The 22,112-nt window shown below is 39.5% G+C and overlaps 1 protein-coding gene across 2 annotated transcripts in view; it reads right to left on the bottom strand.

Moving 5' to 3' along the window:
* The window catches only part of macrod1 (mono-ADP ribosylhydrolase 1), a 142,476-nt gene that overhangs the window by 5,472 nt on the left and 114,892 nt on the right, over nucleotides 1-22,112 (bottom strand). For both annotated transcript variants that reach the window (XM_063496297.1, XM_063496290.1), the window contains exons 6-9: nucleotides 14,954-15,075; nucleotides 10,814-10,844; nucleotides 7,029-7,102; nucleotides 2,902-2,983 (exon numbers count right to left, since the gene is read on the bottom strand). In XM_063496297.1, the coding sequence (XP_063352367.1) occupies nucleotides 2,902-2,983; nucleotides 7,029-7,102; nucleotides 10,814-10,844; nucleotides 14,954-15,075 (309 nt within the window). The remainder of the gene's footprint in view (nucleotides 1-2,901; nucleotides 2,984-7,028; nucleotides 7,103-10,813; nucleotides 10,845-14,953; nucleotides 15,076-22,112) is intronic.

Below are 22,112 nucleotides of genomic sequence, written 5' to 3'. Positions count from 1 at the left end.
ACCTGTGTGTTTTTCATAAAGTGCCGCACTGACTATGCTTTTTATAGGGCAAAAACTGAAAGTGGGCATCATCTTGGTTGCCTTGACAAAATGCCAGTGGGAATTATCAATAGGCTTTTCTTTTTTATGAGTATCAGAAAAAAAGGCTCTGTGGGAAAGCTTTAATGCCACCATGTTTGGTTCAGCAAATCTCTACAAACTGACACCCTTTTTTATGATTTTTGAAACTTAAATGCAAAAGAAAGTAGCTCACCACAATAATGTTAGGCTATAAATCAAGACTGCGTGACCAAAATCAAGTTCCTGTGTTTAACTCTTTACCCCTTGAAAGTCCACTAGGAGTAACCTTTGAAATGTTTTTTCTGACTTGAGTGCTTTCTGTCGTATTTCTGCTTCTAGAAGAAAATGCCTGGGTTTGCAGGTTAGTGAGGGTGGTCTCCGCCTCTGCGGCTACCCTCAGAAAAACCCAGAAACTATTCTAATGGTCAAACCGCGTCTTTATTGATATATAATGAGGTGTCAAGGCTCGTCATTAAGGGTACAAGGGAGGTCGTCAAATGTTGTCTTTATGGGGGAAACAGTTAATGTGATGATGCTGAATGTCTTCAACAACTTATTCTTATTTAGCCACTTATTAACCACCCGCTTTCTCTAGCACACATAAAGCTTAAAATTTGCAAGTGGGGTATTTATTTTTTTGTTATTGAACAAATGATGATATCTAATGAAGGTCAGTTGGACCAAAACATTGTGATTTATTAAAATAATGGTGAATAAAACAGAGTACAAGAAGTTATAATTGATCTCTTTAAACACTCTTACGCACCTGTTCTTCATGAATTTTTAAACTACTATCGAACAAATCATAAAAATGTCCAAAGCGAGTGTTAACCACAGACTTTATGCTATGCATCTAAGATTCCATTCATGCAGGCCTAGGCAGTGGTTACTGATGACCTGGAAACCACATGTTGCTAGGAAAAAGTGTGTAATCCCAAGCGGTTAGTGGTTGCTGCAGGTTGCCAGCTGTCACCAGGTGAAAATGGTTGCAAAGAGCTACGCTAAATGCCTCTTTTTGATTGCTGTGGTTACTGGCGGGTGTGCATCGCCCATAATTTGCATGGAAGATCTCCACTTGTCTGCAAACCCTCGCCAACTGCTCAGTGAGTGGTAGTGAAATTATAAAAAAAGTGCGACACAAACCAAAAGTAAAAGCTGCACCGACTGAAACATAATGGTTCAACACTGAATCTGATTGTTATGATGTCATAGCTTTGCAGAAACCCCCCCCCCCCACCTCCTCCCACCCCGCTGATGTCCACTCAGGAAAACCCCTGAGTGACATAATATCAAATGTTTTATTAATTAAATTGCATTAATATTTATAAACAGAAAAAAACCCAAACCAATAAAAATGTACAAGTGCTGTTAAACGCTGAGCCACTGACCCCGAGGGCTGTTAGACTGGACACTGAATCATCATTAATATTAATTAATGTCTACACAATCATAATGTCTGTTTTCAGCAGAACAAAAACTTGCCTCCAATTAACATCAGAAAGTCTTCCAAGAAGACAAAGGTACATTATTTATGCCTTAAGCTCGCATATATATCTTATTTTATTTGACTTTAACCTTTGACTGTACTTGAGTTTATTTATACATTTTTGCAATTAAAAAAATGTTTTCTTTAAAAAATATAATTTCAATATGGCGTGTACATACAAACAAAGGGTTTAGTTGTTTTTTCCAGCTAGACAAAGACAAGTTGTCAGGAAAATAAATACTCAAGGAAAGTACAGATACCTGAAAATTCTACTTAAGTACAGTACCAAAGTATTTGTACTTTGTTACTTCCCACCTGCTGTTTGTATCGCAGTTCCTTGAAATTTCACTACCACCAAGTCAGTGTTTTGACAAGCATCACCAACCAGTCGTGGAATATACATTTTTCCCTAGTGACCTGTGGTTCCTAGGGGTCGCTGACACATCTTTAGGGCTGTCTGACTGAAGTCTAAAAATTGACATGAGAGATGTGCAAAATGTTAACTCATTTCTAGAGTTCAGGACTCATTCATAGCTATTTTATACCAATCTCACTGCATCCATCTTGGTTTTCCGGGGCTAAAATGCTATATGTATATAAGAACAAACTAACACAAGCTCATGGATGGATGGATTTTCCTTCTCTCTGCAGGCCCTGAACACATGCTGCTCCCTCCCTATTCTTGTTCTCTCACAGAGCCATTTACACATCAGCCTGGAATATCTCTCAAAATCAATCAATGTTAAAAGCTGTTTGGTTGCATTAATATATGGCTATTTTTTGTATGTGTGATCCTGATCCTGTATATATGTCAGGAGCCATGGTTTCCCAACACATTGCATTATGTATTCCTTACTTCATCTGTCACTGGTTTTAATGTTGTTGCTGATAGGTGTAGCTGCACATGGTGGATGAATAAACTGTGACTGCTCATGTCTAATATAGTATCGTAAGCCACCAAGAACAAATTAATTCAAAAAAAATAAACAAATACATAACACAGCAGTTTCTCAGCTACGGTCAAAGAAACTGATTATAGCTAAGAAGCAGAAAATGTGTCTCCCTTGTAGTGTGTCTCAATGTGCATGTGTGGTTAAGTAAATATTAACCACAATATTATATAAATATAATTTAAGAATAAAGGTGGTTAAGTACACCGCGCATGCATCCATGTTAGTGAGGAGTAAAGTTTATGTTTATCTAGTGTAAAAAGTATTCTATATATATAGTACTATGGTCTGGTAGCTTCATGTATGTGTGAACAGATATATCACACTATTTGAGCGTGTAGCTAAATGGAGCTGAGCTGAGCTGTCATCACTGTGTGTGTGTGTGTGTGTATAAGGGAAACTCACCAGCAGGAAAGTAGAGCGGGAGGTTTTCCTCATACAGCTTCTGATCCTTCGGCAAGAACACGCAGAAGATGACTCTGTCCAGCTGACACACACACACACACACACACACACACACACACACACACACACACACACACACACACACACACACAATGACCTTTATTGCAAGCATATGCAATAACTCTGAATCCATCAGTTGCAGCAGGGAACAATGTAAAAATGTGTGACACTGTGCGGCGGCAATATCGGGAGAATGCCGCTAATGCATCAGTCCATTACTCCACTATTAGCTCCCTATTATGATAATGCCACGACAAGGCACTTATTACTCTGTGTGCTGGGGACAGAGTGCTGAAAATGTGCAAAGAGAGGGAAAGAGTGTGTATGTGTGTGATAGAGAGAAAGACAAAAAGACAGAGGCGGAAATAAAGGGGTTAGAGAGATCATCTCATACACACACACACACAAAGCCATAAACATAATACAGTAGCTTTCAAACAATATTAAGACATTGGCTGAGAGTGTGCAGCTAGTTTATGACAAAGAATCTTTATGCTCCGAGCTCCTATGTTGTTTAGACCCCAGCTCTGCAGTCTATAATATTTATATTATGCTCTGTATATCTGGACATAGAGTACAGTACACACTGTGGATGTAGCCTGTAATGATTAAAGTTACTGTAGCTACAGTAAAACGATGCTTCCAGGGATATAACCTCTACTCTGCTCTGACTCTGACAAACATTATTACCACCCTAATGTCTCTACAAAGGTTTTGATTTCTCTGTTTTGGGTGAGGCAGTGCAATTTATAGCCAGGCTGTTTCCATCTCTGTCTGCCTGGTGTGGGAGTTTAAGTCTCAGTGCTTTCAAAGAAGCATTTCAGCAGCCTGCTAGCCTGCAGCCCATGTTTTTCAGCCCCGGCTTGCTGTACAATTACCATCACTCACCAGGATTTGCATGGAAGCTAAAAGGGAAGATATGGAAATGTGTGGTAAGTAACTAGATCCCCTAGGCTAAGGTTTGAAATTTCTAACCTCCACACGAAGGTGGCTCCACTTGAAAACTGTAGAAGTGGGAACTAATTCTCACACTACTGCAGCAGAGAGCCTAGAGATGCTAATGCTAACAATAACAGCAAGTCAATGTAAATGGCTCTCTGAGAACAGCCTGTTGTTAATGGAAACACGTTACACAACCTGTAAATATTCCCCTCTCAAACAGAAAACCTGTCGACTGTTGTGGAAATTACATTAGTCTTTGTGCTCTTGTGAAAATGCATATCCTTTAACAAATAATGCATCTTGAAACACATGTAATACTGTGTTTTTCAGCTTTACTTCAGACTCAGCAACTGAAACAATATTCTCACCACGATGTCTATTTAGTAGATTTTCTGAAGACTTCAGTCATAGCACAACTTGTCCAGAAATAATGCAATTGTGGAACTAGTCAAATTATTAATTTAGAGTTTTAGGATTTCATACTGATGCTTGCTTAACAGATGAGATTGAAAGTCACACTGATCATTAGCTAAACCTCATCCTGAAAATAATGATTGTTTATTCACACCAAGCTGTGTTTGATCTGCTTTAAAAAATATTTAAAAAATTGGCTAACTGTGGTTATCAAGAGAGAATTTTTACATCAAGGCTCCCCTTTTTGACCAGCATGGTGCAGTCTGTTCAAAACATTTGTGCTTTACTTTTAGTGAGTTCTACCGTTTCCTTTTATTAGTCTGTTATTTAGCACCAATTAGCAGGTATGTCTGTCTGTAAAGTTTTTGGATGGAGTTTGCTCACCAACTCAGAGAGTGTTAGAAGATAATTTGTCCAACAAAATAGTACAGAGGTGACCAGAAACCAATGAGTGGCCTCTTTGATATACAGTCCATGAAAGTATTGCACACTTAAGAGAATGTAAAGCTATACCGATCAGTTGATGAGTTTGTAAACTTTTAGATTTTTTATTTGGTTAGGTTTCTTTTCACACAGAGGACCAAAACGTGTCACTACAAACCACGTGAGAATGCTCAGTCTGCTTACTGGCCAGATGCGTCTGCAGTGAGAGTAACAAAAATAAACACAGAGAGAAGGTGCTGGGTCCTGGAGTAGTAGATAACGTGAAGAGTTTTCTCCTAGCATTTATATTTACCTGGGCATATAACTGTATGTAGGAGGCGAGTTGCTACAGTACATCTGTGGGACTGCTTATTCCCAGAATGCAAAGCAAACCCAGCCAGAGGAAGGTGTTGAAGCTTGCAGTGTACACTTGGTAGTTGGGTTGGACCATGTCCTCAGTATAAAGGAACCACTTTGAAGTCATTTATAATGAGACTGAGACCAACTTTAACCAGAACGTTGTTGTTTTGGTCTGTGTCTGAATGTGATTGGTGTGTTTACAGCTGCAGAAACAAACAGCACCAAGTGGGGGAATAATTTGATTTGAACAGATTAAAAACCATTACAGGTGTGACGACACCCCAAGAGTTAGGGGAGAGCAGATCGATCATATTGATGCCAACATCGACATTGGATCACTAATGATGCGATAGGACTGATACTTGAATATGTTTCTCTCCAAGTTTGGTACATTAAATTCATAAATCATCTTGTACTGCTCTCCTGTACATAAGCCGCCTTTATGGTTTAAAAATATCAGCGATACTGGTTCTGTATTTACTTGGTTTTGCAGTATCACACACCGCTGCTAACGTTTAATTTAGACTTCTGTGGGAAATTTACATCCTAACTTGTGCAGTAACCGGAAGCTCCTTTGATCCCAACCCAACGCATGGTTACATTTCTAGGGAGGTGCACGTCAGGTTATGCAGAAGATTGCGGCGTAGGGTTAAAATGGGGTTCCAGCTATGACGCAAGTTACCCCATAGACATAATGCAGAAGTGCAATTAATTTGTAAGAGTAGCTAAGTAGGGTGGGGCTTTGCAGCTCAATGCAACTAAAAAGCTCATTCTGCTGAAGAAGCTCATGATTATGAATAAAAAGCCAGAAGAGCTGCTAAAAGGATTTGATGAGACTCTCTAGTCGACTCTGAGTCTAATTCGAGACCCCCCCTCCCCCCCAAAATACAAAACAACAACAACAGCAGTTACATTTTAAAACTGGTATGTCTTCTGCACATAAATGATTAGATTTTTATTACATTTGATGCAGAATGTAGGCATACTGACCCGTGTCTTGAGTCCATTTTGCACCTTACTATGTTTGCAGTTTTCAATTTCATTTCAACATTAAAGCGCTCAGAGCCAGAACAAGCTCGACAAAACCCCATAAAACTGTTCAATTAATGAATAAACCCAATTTCCTCTGGTAAACATTCTCTCTTTATATTTATGTGGTCGCCTTCAATATTTTTTTTCCCTTAAAAGCAGAGTGGATGTAGTTGTGGGCAGAATATAAATAAGTTTTTTGTTGATTTGGCCTTCTGGTCTTATTTACTGACATTTGAGGCTTGCTGTCTGTTGTCCACTCTGGTGAGAAATGCAATGATTCGAGTTCATTTGCTATGCACAGAGCGGCTGATGGCATCAGTTGACCGGTATTGCTACAGAGACTCTGGAGATGTCAGTGCTAACAATAACATCATCAGCACCCTCTCCGGGAGGCCGTGCAGGACGGCGGTAACAGCGAGGCTCAAAGATGGAAAAAGAGAAGTGGGAGGAGACCAGAGAAGTAAAGGAGGGGAAAAAGGGAGGAGAGTTTAGGGCTTGTCAATGACTGATTGGAAAGTTTCCGCTTTTTCCAATCTCTTCCTCCGTCCCTCCCCTCCAGTCATCTATTCCATCATTTTGTCTTTTCTCCGCTTGGCGTTTCTCCTGAGAGAGAAAGTGTGTGCGTGCCTGTGTGTTTGTGTTAGTCGGGTTTGGTCCCGCAAGGAGCCAATTAAAACGCAGACTTGGCCATGAGCATGAGAGAGGCAGAACTTGGGTGTGTGTTCAAAAATATTTTTTGTGTGTCTGATTGTGTGTGTGTGTGTGTTTTCTCAATGCACCCTTTTCCTCGTATCACCCGAAAACAAAAACAACAGCTGTGAGAGAAATAATACCTGGAGGAAAGGGTAGGGGAAAAATTGCCAATCATGCAGGCGCAAACACAAACACATACCCACCTTGTCATGATGTGCATCGAGGTAGTCCCTCACAGTTTTTAACGCCGCGTGCACAGCCTGCTCAGATGGATATCCTACAGAAACACAAACACACGCGCGCAAGCGACATCAAAAATACACACACAGTTTTCGAGAACAGGTGCAGAGAGAGGATCTGTGTGCTTGCGTTGTGCTGTTGTCTTCGGTGCTTTCTGTTCTTCTTTCCACTATTCTAACACTCCCCGTTCTGACTCCTCTCACGTCGTCTGATCCCGACTCAGTTATTCCAGCGAGACGCAGACACAACACACTTGTTGGTTACCAGGAGACAGATGGAGAAAGACTGTTTTTCTTCTTCTATATTCATTGAGCAGCTGAGACCTTTCACTGCTGGAAAATTATACCCAGCGCTGGTAAAGCAGCACAAAGGCAATGAAAACTCATCATCTGGCCAAACTGCTCAACCCAAACAAACACTATGTGATTATACATTAGGAGATGGTTCAGCGTGTTAGCACAGGGGAATACACGAGGGTACAAATTAGCAACATACAATTTGTTAGAGCACTGAAACAAATGCACTGAAGAAAATGTAATATAATATGTTAATATGTGCCCACTATGGCTTGTTATATAAAACATTTTACTGATTGACTTGTGCATCAAATTCAAGTGGCCTCACTCCGTCTGCACAGGTGTTTTCACTCCTTTTTCTGTTTGTTTGGACCGATTGAGACCTGCGTCACTCTTTAATTCAGTATTTCAACCCTTATCACTTTAATTTTAAATGTATACATTACATCCACAAATAAAATACTGAAAAAAAAGACTGAAAAATACATTTGGCGTGAGCAGAGCTGTTCACTGAGCACACTGATTGTTTTGAATAGTTTCCACTGAATGCATTCATTGCATATGATGTAAACAGCACCACAGGTTGTCAGCAAGGTTAGTGCTAGTGCTGGAGGAGGCAGAGAAAATGTGCAGCTGACAGCAGTGCTGTTAAATATTAGAGGATTATTTTGAGCAAATCTGTGCAAATTCGCACAGGAAAAAAAGCTCAGCCAACTAAGCCACTTTATTAGGTACATCTGTTCAGCACATATCTAATCAGCCAATGTAAATGCAGCAACTCGATGCATTTAGCTTTATAGGTGAAGACACCCTGCTGAAGTTCAATACCAAGCATTAGAATTAGAAACTGCTGATCTACTGAGATTTCCCCACACCACCATCGCTAAAGTTTTCAAAGGATGGTCTAAAAGAGAAAAGATCAAGTGAGCAGCAGTTCTCTGGGTGGAAATGCCACAACTCCTGCAAGCAAAGAACAGCAAACTCACACTACAATTCGCATGGGCTCTCCGATCTCAATCCAATAGAGCACCTTTGGGATGTAGTTGAACAGAGGGACTGACATCATGGACGTGTTCCTAACAAATCTGCATTAACTGTGTGATACGATCATGTCAATATGGACCAAAACATCTGAGGAATGTTTCCAGCACCTTGTTGGATCTATGGCACAAAGAATTAAGACTGATATGCAGACAAAACAGGATGCAACACAGGATTCACAATGTAGCTGCTGGGTGTTAAATTAATGTAATTTGTGTCCACATGGGTCTGAAAAATAAGCCACACTGTCAACATAATAAGCGCCAAACTTGAAATGTCAAATTGACTTAAAGGATCAGGGCAGTTTTTGGTAATAACCACAATGAATCAGTCATGAAAAGTGTAAGACACTGTGGAAACAGCCCATAAAAAGTCCTGTAGAGCTGAATTACGTCTGTCCTGATTTCTACTGATTGGTTTATATTTACATGCAGTACCAGTGAAAGGCTTAGGCACACTCAATCATTGAAGAGCATTTCTTTATTTTTAATTGATTTCTACATTTTTTAAAAACAAAACAACATCTGCTGAATTCGTCAGTGACCTACAACACAGTAGGTTGAGCTTTCTTTCTAATGCTGATCCAGGAAATTGTACCACATATGTGTATTGTGGTCCCGGATTATTCTGCTAGTAAATAAACAATTGTGATGAATCATCAATAGCCAGTGAGAAGGAAACTAAACCACAGATGCACCTGTAAAGCCACTAAACGATTGATCTTCCAAAGCAAACATCACTGATATTCTCATAAATTTTACTTGTTTTCAACATATTTTAAGAAATTAAAATTTTTTATCACACTGGCTTCATGCTCACTCTGTACAACAATCAAAAGAGTGTAATTTTGTGCATTTGTGCATCACGTTATCTTATTAAACATAAAATATTCTGATACTGTGACACACAAATAATTAGAAACATATCTGCCCTCAGGTGTGTCTGAGCTTTTGATTGGTACTTTTGTTTTTCTTTGCATGTAAAAGTAATCTGTCTGGTTTAGCAGTAGGAGAGTTCAGCGATTTATTCAGTTTAGGGAGTTTCAAAGATTTGGGGCTCTACTGAAGAATCAGCTCATTTATAAAATTAAAATGCAGGAAATGAACATTAAGTGGTTTATTTCGGTACCACAAATTTAGTGCAAAAACTCTGAGCGCGAGCACCGATTTAATCTCAGAGCTTAACTTGCAGAGCACTGGATGTGAAGCACAGCGTGGAACACGTTTCCCTTTTTAATATTTAATCAAAACCAAAATCTTTCCTCCAACCTTAACTCGAGTGTTTTAGTAATCTGTACTTTACCACATATCTGACGCAAGAGGCAACCTGAGGAGAAAAATGTTGCTAATGAACATAATCAAGGATGCAATTATACTTCCTCCAAAAATGTATTTACCATCCTTATTAGTAAAGTAAGTAAACTATTTCGCTTATTTCCCAGCAGAGGTCTTCTCACCTACGCTGTAATGAGGTCTGCTCAGCCTTATTGACTGAAACACCAGCGAGGTTTGCAGGGCCTTAAAGTGCAGCTATAATAGTGGTACAAAGTCTGGGAAGAGGTGTACATCATCTGTGTTACTACTAAAAAAAACAAATAACAAACTACTAGTGTGACTGCCTGCCAGGCACATTTGTTTTTCCCAATTTCGTTAGATTACAGAGTGTATAAAACACTGATGAGGAGCAGTTAATGCTTTAATTGGAATTAAGTTACAGCTTTAAAATATGAGACCATTCTTTAAAAATGAAACTCATACGCTGGTATGTTTTCTGTGTGGAACTAAGGCTTAAAGATGGCAGATTTGTTTTCAATTGCAGCCGTCTGTCTGTAGAGACACAAGCTGCTTATACCTCCTAAAGTTACATAATTTGTGTTACTCCTTCAACACCCTGACCTACAAAACACTCAAGAGGAAAGAAACAGCGGGACAATGACAAACAAGCAGAACAGGGAGGAAGACAACCTGGAGTCAACTGGGAATTTAGCCTTTTCCTCTTTCCAGCAATGACAGAGAGGTGTCAACAACTAGCCCTCACAGCAAAGCCACCCTGGGGTGTGTTTAAGCACTATCCTTAACTCTCTCCTGCCAGCGTGAAGAGGATTACAGTCAATATGACACAATCTCCAGCCTAATCTATCTTAATCTGCCGCTCTTAATCCAAGGCGTTAATCTGAGAACCACCTCTGGGTCGGGGGAGATCATTTGACAAGCGGCACCCGGAGGCTCGGCACTCTGGTCAAACAGGCAGACTGACAAGCGTGTGATGGAGAGCACACAGTGTGTACAGTGGATGAAGACAGCAGAGAAGAAGTGTTGTTGGTGATCAATAAACGTGAAATAAATGATAGACAACTGACACACAAACACAAAGTGTAGGAACAGAGGAGACACACACATACAGGCACTAACCGTAGATTCCAGTGGAGATGCAAGGGAAAGCCTGCAGAGTGAAGAGGAAAAACCAAGTTACAGTGTGCCGCGGATCACATTTAAAACATTTTTCAGCTCCTTGTGTCACTCTTTTATGTTCTAATGCATTCAATTAATCCACTCTCCAATTTAAACACAACACATGATAATGATGAAGCAAAATCATTTAGAAATCAAACGCTCCTTTTACATACGTGTTCAGACAGTAGATTCAGTACTTTGCTAAATCACCTTTTGCAGCAATGCATCATGAGTTCTTGGGAATAATCCCACAAGTTTGGCATGCTTTTCTTTTCCAAAGCTCCTTTTCATTTTGACAGAATCTCTCATGCTCAGCGAAGCTTAACGGGAAGCAGTGGTGCACAGGCGTTTTCAAGTGTCTCCTGGGATGCTCCTTCAGGTCCAGACTTTTGGTTGACTTTCCCACACCAGAGCCGAGTTTACTTGGTAATGTGCTTTATACTCTTGCTAAGATGTAAACTTCTGCCTGAGTCTGAAATCTTATAATGGAAAAGGTTTTCACTCAGTATTGCTCTGTGTTTTTTGCATCCATCTTCTGCTGCCATTACTGTGTTTGACTGTAGGAATGGTATTAATTAGGCGATGCTCAGTGTCCGGTTTCCTGCACACAAAGCGTGGGGAATTGTGGCCTAAGAGTTCAATCTTTATTTCATCAGACCAGAAGTATAAGAGTCAGGTATCTGACAAAGCAGTCTGTCCACCATAAAGGCCTGACTGCTAGAACGCATCACCAAAGGCTGCCCTTCTTTTAGACTCTCTAATCTCCATAAAGGAACTCTGGATCCTATTTACCATGACCTTTGAATTATTGGTTACCTGTTCACGCAATGCCTTCTTCCCCTATTCCTGATTTTGGCAGGATGAGTGTTGGTGGTTCCAGATTTCTTTCATTTTCAACCAAATTCAACCAAATGCACCCTGACAGTGCTTTAGCACAAAAACTACATCGAAAAGTGATAATTTAAAAGACAAATAAACAAAAACCCATCCCGCAGATCTTTGGAAACTTTATTTTAACTGGTATGTGTGTATACTGACTCTGTCAGTGCACCCCAGGGTGGCTGTGGCTACAATGTAGCTTACCATCACCAGTGTGTGAATGTGTGTGTGAATGGGTGGATGTCTGGATATGTAAAGCGCTTTGGGGTCCTTAGGGACCAGTAAAGCGCTATATAAAATACAGGCCATTTACCATTTACCATTTATATTTCTTGATTTTGTGCAATGACTTCAAAAAGACATATCACGCTGTAGGCATTTCAAGGATCACTGATAGACGTGCGTGTATCAATATAAAGGCTCCAAACAAAATGGAAAAAAAGACTCACTCTTTTAATTAAAAACATACACACACTCTACAACCTTGTTTTTGCTTTGACATTGTGGGATACTGTGTGCAGACTGATGAGAGAACATGAACTGAAGAAGAGCATGAAACACATCAAAATGGGGAAAATTTTAAAAGATCTGATAACTTTCTGAAGAGCTCATCATCATCACACACACTCTCCGTATGTCTATCCTTCTGAGGACACTCGGTGACATAATGCATGGCCTATCCCCTCTACTCAACCTTAACTAGCATAAACCAAAGGCCTAGAAGCAACCCTTAAACATAACTCAAACCTGACGCTAAACCTGAAGCTTAAATCCAAGTCTTAGCCTTTGACAATGTATCCAAAAGCAACTTTCCCCAAATCTCCTCACTTTCAAGGTCTACAACAAACTGGTCCTCACAAAGGCAGCCATACACGTACACACACGTAGCACTGCACAGAAATCACACTCTCTGCTGGATCCCGATGGAGTCTTTCTCTTGATTGTTTTTTATGGCAGCCTTTCTTCTGCCTCTGACTTTCACATCTATTTAAAGACCAAACTGTTGATCATCCTTTGCTGACGAGGCCGGGCAGGGAAGAATTCTTCCGTCAGCTTCGGCCGTGCTAGCAACACTAATCAGGCATCATTACAGTAATTACGATGGTGGGTATACAGACAGCCACTGAGGAAACAATCACTTTATACCGTAAGCTATTATACTTTAGGAAAAGAAGTTAAAAAACTTCTTGTGTCCACGATTTTGTGGAATTGGTGCATTTTTGCAACAGCTACTTTTTAATGATGCTGGTGAAAATGAAGCTTTGAATGGAAGACTTGCTGCAGTGCTAGACAGATTGTGGGCTTGTAATTGTGTCATATTAGTTTAATACAACACTAAATGGGCTTTTTCCCCACCAATGCTGTGATTGAGTGGGAGATCCTTCCCAAAAAACAGGACAAACAGGTAAAAGTTAACAGGTAAACAGAGTTGTTTGCGATGACAACATGCTGGATGAGTGCTCACTATAAAAAAAAGTCGCCCTCTTCTAAGAGCTCACACTGCTTTTTACACAGTAAGTGTTGCTGTGGTCTAGCAACTGAATGCCTTTAACTGTGTTGTCTGTGTTGTCTTAAAAACCATCCTCTTGTGAGTTAACACGTGGAATATGAACCATGACATTTCCAGTTTGAATCATCATTTTATTTCATCTCTCTCACCTGTCAACTCTACTCTGGGTATATATTAAAGTCCTCACCTGTCTGTGCATTGAAGGCACTGTTTATTTGTTCTTATTATTAACAATAGCTGCAAAAAAATCTGCAGCAGATTCATTATTTCAGGTTCCCGACAAAGCGAATGTGAGCGAGGGAATTGTTTAAAGTCTATTTAGCACCACATTCCCTCTTTTGCATCTCGGCAAGGTAAAAGAGGTAATTTGGTACTGAAAGTATTTAACCTTGGATTTAGTTTCTCTAAGTCGCCCAATTAATCGCTTCAGATTAGCTTTGAAAGCATTTTTTCACAGCACAAAGACAACTGGGGATTTTGTTTCCGCAGAACTTAGATTGCATCTGATTAAAAGAGGCATGTCTTTGCAGCCGCTATGGACCGCAGGACAACTGCCAAGACCAAAAACGTTTTTTTTTCTTAAATTGGACAAGCAGACAAGCATAAGCAGCCGGATGTTTTTAAGACAGACTGGAACAATGTTGACTTATACTTTAGTATAAAGTTGCAGCAGAGCCAACAGTTACATTTAAGTCATGCATTATTTCCTGCACTGTAGGTGATTTTGCTTACATTGCTGGCAGACTCACCAGCAATGAAAAATCAATGAGAAGAAGAGACCACAGCAGAAGGTAAATGTAGCTATTAACAGAAATAAATACATATTAAAAATCAAAAGGATTATAACTGTTAGTCAGTGAGGTCCGTGTTTGCCAAGTCTATGCAACACCACTGGTTCTCCTTTGAGTCAAGCAGCCAGTAAACTTCAATTCTGGCAGATTTCCAACCTGTTGTCAAATATGTCAGTACAAGCAGATGTCTGGATGCTCCCCAGGTCTCCAGATCTGTTCATTTAACCTGACTGCACAGCTTAAGACTCAGGGTGAAGGCAACTATGCCTCACAGGTTCTCTGACACCTACAATAAACAAATAATTTGAAATTTTGTGAAAATTGCTGTTGCTATGAAAACTTGGGTTAAAAAAAATCCTGCAACTGATGCATTCAAGTCTGTTTCAAATCCTGTTCTTTACTAGCGAAGCTACTAATGTTCTGCATTAATCTTCACACTGTTTCCATGCTGCTGTTTTCTTCGACTGCACCTCTGACTTTGTTTTCATGTTGCTTTGGTGCTTTTTCTTTGGCTTTAACACTTCATTCTCTGTGAAACCTCCTGCCTGGTGTGTTTCATGCTACCTTCTTACAACTCACACTCCTACCTCTTTTCCCCTTCCTCCATCCATCTCAGTTTGAACACTGTATTCTTTGAAAAATCCAATGTGATCATTTTTTCTGGCTTGGGTTTAACTTGGGTTTCTTTTTTAACTATAGCACCCTGTCATACAGTCATGACTGCTTCACCTGTCCTTTTTTCTTCCTACCCATGCTTCTTTTGTATTCGACTCTTTTGATTTCTTCTTTATTCGTGTGTCACAGTCTTCAGTACTTCTTTTTCTTTACCTTCTTTTACTTTTAACCTGACCTCTCAATTCTCCTGCGTTACCCCGTTTTCAGCATCAGTTCAAATTGCTGTCTCAAATTCATTCTCACCACAGAACGAGCACCATTTTTGGTCGCCGTCTCGAGGCTGTTTCTGTAGCACGATCTTAGCGCGTTCTTCTCCTCCTCTCCAACTCCGCCTTGTGCAATCGGCCCCACTGTGTGAATCACATCTGCAGAGATGGGAAGAAAGAATTCTTTACACAGTGTCAAAGGTATGAAGCTACTGTAAAATAAAGGTAACAGGACAACTGCAAATAAAATGCAGTTAAAATTTATAGTTTTTTCAGGGAACTATTTTAAATATTATTAATAAACTCTACTGTTGACATTAAAGTCCTTATAAAACATGTTTTATATCCCCTGACAAAAGCCTGAAAAATTATGCTTACTGTAAACAATGTTCGTGATCAGCTGAAAAGTAGTGCACTTTCTGTGCCAACTAGCACGGACACTATAATCTTTAGATCTATCCATGTTGATAGTATGATAAAACGTGCCCATCTATGATGGGTCATAAAGGGTTTGTGCAGAAGAAGAGTGGATGACAAGAACTGCTGGTGCACACCAAGAGGCCAACAGTGGATACATTTGTGGTTTGATATTCTGATTAGCATAGAGGTGCAATTTTGGAAATTGCCATCCATTTTTTTCCGGATAAAATAAACCGTGAACATCCTACATGAAGCGATGAGTGGGCTTCGAGGGCTTGAAGAAGATTACCAGCCTTCCAGGTGATGCAGTTTAGCCGTGCTCCAAATGAATATTGAATGTTTCTTTGTGTTCATGTACAGGAACATGGCAGTAACACCATAAGTCTAACTGACGCAGCTAAATGGAACACCTCTTGTATTTTAGTGGTTGCTTCTGGACTCCAAACAGCTTCTATTTAAGTGCTCTAAGCAAATCCAAAAGCTTGCAACTAGAGCAACATCTCTGTGGCTGTACTCTTCTACTGAGGAGTCAAATCTCTTTCTTCCAGTTAGGAAAACAGAAAACACTGGTGAAGATAAACAAGATGACCTTCATTTTAACACTGCAGGATGGTTTTCTTAAGTAATGAGCACAATAAAAAACAAAACAAAACAAAGTCTACTTTTTCACATTTCAAACAGAGTTACTACGTGACAGAGTTTCCCACTCTCACAGTTTTATTCATCATAACTTCAAAAATAAATAAATCAGGCAACCGGCTGGATGTATTATGCTTTCAATAAACCACCTTCTCTGTCTGCTCACACAGTATACTGATCGCACTTCAAGCAAGTGTAAACTCAGATGCCTTCCGACTATATAATCCGGGTCGTCTGTACATGATAGTCATCAAAAATCTTTTTTAATACATACTTAAAATACATCAACTAAAAATCAGTGTCAAGTTGCATTTGAGCTGATAGCAAAAAAGCTTAAAACATTTTATACGGATATATTTTTTGTCACCAAACTGTACATTTCTTTATTCTTTCCTTGCCCACTGTTATTGATTGTGCTGTCTCTGATGGCACATTAACCATTAAAGTTTGACAACATGTTGGCCTTTTGTTTACATTTTTTACCTTTACTTGACCCAAGTCTTTTATTTTTATTTCTATTTTCTCCATAGAAAATCAGTAGGGAATTCATGTTTTGTGGACGATCGTTAAAAAAAGAAAAAACTTCCACTCTTGGCATACTCATTTAACCAAAGACCAATTAAATAGTTTTACCCAGGAAAGTATACATTATGCAAGGTTATCTGTATTGCAGCTGCAGCTGTGCCTTCTCTCCCCTCCTCCCGAGTCCCGAACATGAAGTTGGAAATGAGGTAGAATGTAAACGTCCCATTAATAAATTACACTTCCTGGTCTCTTTGTAAGTTGCACCTTGCTGGTACCAAGTTTTTTCTTCAGACCTGCCATAATTCTTTGTGGTATGAATTCAACGAGGTGCTAGAAACTCAACTGACATGAATTATGTGAATCTTCTGTTCCAACATATCCCAAAGGTGCTCTGCTGGATTCTGCTGGTGAATGTGGGGGGAATTTCAGTGCAGTGAACTCACTGTCACGTTCAAGTAACCAGCTTGAGATGATTTGAGATTTTTGATATGGCATGTTATCCTGCTTGAACCAACTATCAGAAGATTGTGCATTGAGGTCATAAAGGGATCGACATGATCAGCAGCAGTACTCGGGCAGGCTTTCACGTTGTTTTAGCCAAATTCTAACCCTACCGTCCACCTGCTGATGCAGAAATCGATAAACTTCATGACAAATAAGGTTATCCCAATCTTTTGTTGTCTAATTTTGGTGAGCCTGAATTGTAGCCTCAGTTTTTTGTTCTCAGCTGACAGGAGTGGCACTCGGTGTGGTCTTCTGCTGCTGTAGCCCATCTGCTTCAAGTTTCGATGCTTTTTGCATTCAGTGATGCTCTTCTGCAAACCTTGGTTGCAACTAGTGGTTATTTGAGAATGCATTCTCCTCTGACCTCTGGTAGCAATAAGGCTTTTTCACCAAAATAACTGCAGCTCACTGGATATTTTCTCTATTCAAACCCTTCCCTTTGAACACTAGAGATGGTAGTGTGGGAAAATCCCAGCAGATCAACTGTTTCTAAAATATTCAGACCAGCTTCAATCACCTTGCTCACTGTTTCTGATCTTCAGCAGGTTGTTTTCACCGTGTCTACACGTCTAAATGCACCGAGTTGCTGCCACGCAATGATGGCTGATAAGATATTCGCATTAACAAGCAGTTGAATCTGCGTACCCAACAAAGTGGCTGGTGAGTATCTATTTAAGGTGATCCAGTGTTGCTATGATATGTAGAAACGGCACTTTAAAACAGTAAAATAAGCCAATTTTAAACTAGGTTTTCTCAATATTTCTGGACTTTTTTCCCCCCACTTTGATTTCTGTGATGATTAATGAGACTCTGAACTGTGAGATCACAAATGCATTTTTACTATTTCAATCTAAATTTCCAGAGGGTTTAACATTTGATTTTAACTACAGAGCTGGAAAGCTTTGAATCTACTGCTGTCACTGGTTTTGATGCCGCAAGCAAATCCTTTTTTCTGGGTGTTTGTCACAGCCTATGGTGTCGTACGAAAACAGTTTTTAGTACTACCATTATTTACCAAACCGAAAACGGTACAAAGCACTTTGAAGTTACGTTGTCCTCTCAGCGAGTTCACAGCAACACCATCTTTCACTGTTCCTAATTTGTTTTGTGTGAAATATTTTTCATGCTTTTCAGTCATGTAGCCGTAGCTCGACTAATTGATACCGTGTACTGTCTTTGTCAAGTTAATTGCTGCATTTTTACTCTATGGTCTCAGAAAAAATATTTAAATTTGTCTATTTGATTAAATAAAGGCTAAATAAACTGAAGCGTACTGACTTGAGGAAAGACAGGAAAGGCAGAGAAAACAGGAATACTAGTAAACAGAAACCGAGTGAGGAACAGAGATGGCTGTCGGTGAGCTGCGGTTTAACCGGCCTCTACACGCCCACGCCGACACCACCACACATTCTGATGAGGCTCAGCATGTTGCTCAGCTTGAATCCCAGCGGTGTCATAAGACCTGGCTGGACCACCGCCTCTACACGAGAACACACACAAACTGAAAAGAATCTCAACAATACAAGGCTTTTTTTTTTCCATCTAGTACCACGAGACACCTTTTTTCTTTCTTAACAGGCTCCCATGAGGTGAAATAATCTCTGATTTTTTCCACTACAGATCAGTTTTGACACTTCAGTCTTGAATAAAGTGTGGACTGATCTGCAGATTTCACTCACACCAGACAGCTCAATCACAGCCTCAAACATGTTCATTGTTCATGAAAAGGGGTCCTGGTTTTTTTTATTATTATTATTTATTTTTTACAGCCATCTAGGACAAGTTATTTGTCACATGCCCTCACTAACAATGTGATATAATATAAAGGTCTGCTTGTCTATTTGCAATCTGGCTGTGCTGGGTGGATTGATACTAAAATATTGACGTCTCCAAATCCCGAGATTCCTGTCTTAGAATCAATTCTAATTTTAAAAAAATAATCCATATCTAAACTCAGTAATTGGACATAAATGTGTATTCAGCTGTGTGCTGGGGAAGAAATTCAGCCCTCTACTCATCCAGTGGGACCAGCCTGTGGGGGCGGAGGTGGGTGCTGGGGTCAGTTGAAGGTGAGGGGTGATAACAAATTGTTCATGATGTACAGTAGTCTGGTCTCATGCCCGCACAGAGAGAGTGAGAAAAACACAAAGAGGGCTGATAAAAGGCAACAATTATCACTGACTGCACCAAAGTAATCTGTGTCTGTGTCATTCTTAACCCTTTAATTTTAAAATCAACCCTATAGCAATATTGGGGGATATTACAAGATTATTTTATTTGGTTGCATTTTATGTGTTGCGAATCAGGGTCAATTTATTTTCAATATATGATGTAGGGTAAATATTTTTTTTTAAAAGAACTGAATTGGATTGATTGTCCTCTCCAGAATAAAGGTGCTTGTACCAAATATTGACTTTCAAATTCATTAAAAATGTTATTACCTTTATTTTCTGCCTTTTCATGGATATGTGTTTCAAGTGTGTTGCAAATGTTTCGAGAAATCACTATATTTAATTTTTCTAGCAAAATATAAAAGAAGTGAAGGGTGCCTGATAATTTTGTATAGTACTGTACACATATTCATTATGGCATTATTTACTTATTTTATCATGCATTTCTTTCATTATAATACAATAGAATTAAAAACCAAGCCTGTGTTTTCTCCTCTGATCTTTAACAGTAGTTAGTGCAGATTTGGACGCTCCATAAATGTTAAAGAGGTAAGTATTACTTCTCAGTTGCAGTGAATAGATAGAAGAAAATAAACTGTAGAAAACTAAACAGAAGAAAGAAGAAGAGAAATAACAATTTAACATAAACCAGTGACACACTCCGGGGCCTGATCAACCCTGGCAGGGCCTCCTTGGATGAGGGTGTCTAGTGATAATGGCCGAAACACCCGATGAATCCAAGGTCAAATACTGACGATGTGTCCCAAATTTTAATATGATAATCTACATCAGAGCTCTAATCCTTAAACCTAACCAAGGAAGGAAAAATGGCAGATTAGCTTGGGTAAAAGACCGAAAGTTGAGGCACACAACGATGTGTGCCGCTGGTAAAGTTTCTGAGCTGCCTTTCCTCATAACAGCCATCCCTCAAGATTTTCTCCATTTAAAGCAATGCATTATCAGGGATTGTAACATCTAGTCCTTTTACTGAATCAGTGTATTGAGGTACAGCAAATATAAGTTAGTTTTATTATGCCGTGTACTGAGGTTCAGTCTGTCTGCCAGCCCAGGGTAAAGAGCACCAACACTCACAAGATGATTTAAAATTAAATGGGTTTAGCCTACATTTTTTTAAAACTTTTTAAACATTTATTGGCAATGGGGATATCAGCTTGGGTGTTACTTGGCATTAAAAACAAGATTAGCGGTATCACACAGCCACGCTCACTCCTAATTGTTTAGCTTTAGACAAACCCAAAATCATTAAACCCAAAATCATTAAAAATTCTCTCCAGGTTTTGTGTTTAAGAGACAAAAGATGAAAAAAGAAGATGTAAAGCTTTAGACTTGACAGAGGTATAAATCAATACAAAACAAAACAAAAAAGTGCACTTAAACAGTCTAATTTTACCATTGATTCAGTGAGTAACTTGTTGCACTCAAAGCATGCCAAAGGGCAAGCCGAAATTTCAAGACACTCCTGTATTCATATCCATGGAAAGTGAATTTTTGTCATCTGACATGTGAAAGAGACCCAGTCCAGCTGAAGACAGAAAACCATTACTTAGTTTTTTTTTTTACAGGACTGCATAGAGTACTGTAAAAAACACAACTTGCAGCTTACACAGTACTGCCCATGAAAGTGGCTTTTTCACTTATGTTTTCTTCAGGTGTTGGATTGATGGCACTGGTGGTTAGTTGTGGTTTGCGGGATCCATTCTCCACTTCACTCCGAGGCAGGACCTTTGATGCGTGTCACTCTCATCATCCGGTAATTGTGCAAATGGATTGTGGTTCCCTTTGACAGAGATTTTTTTAGGAGATTTCTGCTGGAAATTAGGTCATAGGAAGTATTGATACGGAAAACTAACAATTTATTCATGATGTTTTGTGCAGTTGTGTGCTTTAAGAATATTAGATATTTGTCACAAGAGCCAATGGCACACCTATAGTTGCCTCAGAGAATCCAAATAGAGAACCTGAATGGTTTCTTGAGCCTGGATTTGTTCACATTTGTCAAAGGGAGAATAAAAAGCGTGTAGAATTGGTAGACTTGGCTAGTCCTCTCATTGCAATGAAAAGAAAACTGTAACAAGATCAATTATATTTTCAAAGAGTTATAGACAGAGGCTGTTTCTATGATTTATTTCTGGATTCATTCATCAGGCACTGAAAACTTGAACAAAACTTCACAAACGAGAACAAAAACAAAAATCAACTCACTCCTGCATGCTGTACTTTTCTTTTCACGATTCAAAACAAAATGAGTCTAATCATTAATCGACTTAATATGGACATTAATGCTGCTTCAGTCACTCACACAAACAAGCCTCAGATTGCAGAGCACAGAGGAAGCCCTGCAGAACCTCTTTAATCGGACCCTCTGAGGATTGGAGGCCATTAGGCAGAACGATTTAACACAGTGTTTGTGATTTTTTGAAATATGATCTCGTGATCTTTTTTCAGAAGCAGAAATTCATAACAGAAGAATGAAATGTGCGCTTCTACCCATTTCCCCGATGCCCTCTACAGGCTTATTTGTGGTTAGAAATGGTTGTAGCTGTATCCATCGACAGCTAACCAACATCAGTGAAGGACTGGTTAGTCATGCAGGATCTGTTCATTATTCCTAGGCAGAGGAATGAAGCTCAGCCTTACAGAAAGAAGGAAACTGCTGGGAAAGAGGTGCAAGCTGATTTAAATCTCATACCACTTTTTTAAAGATGCAAACATTCTGAAGCCTGAAGGTATATTAAATGGGGTGTGATGTAAAAACACCCTTTTGTCACTCATTTGAATGCTTCTCAGTGCAAATGCATGAACTGAAATGTGTGACATCAGACTGTGATATGCAAAAGTATTGTGACAGGCAGAGTGACTGATTGGCTGGGTGCAGGGCAGATTAGAAGCAGCATGGCACGAATTTGTCAGATTTCA

This window comes from Pelmatolapia mariae, linkage group LG2, assembly GCF_036321145.2.
Source record: "Pelmatolapia mariae isolate MD_Pm_ZW linkage group LG2, Pm_UMD_F_2, whole genome shotgun sequence".
Taxonomy (NCBI): Eukaryota; Metazoa; Chordata; class Actinopteri; order Cichliformes; family Cichlidae; genus Pelmatolapia; species Pelmatolapia mariae.
This window is presented reverse-complemented; position numbering and strand designations above follow the sequence as displayed.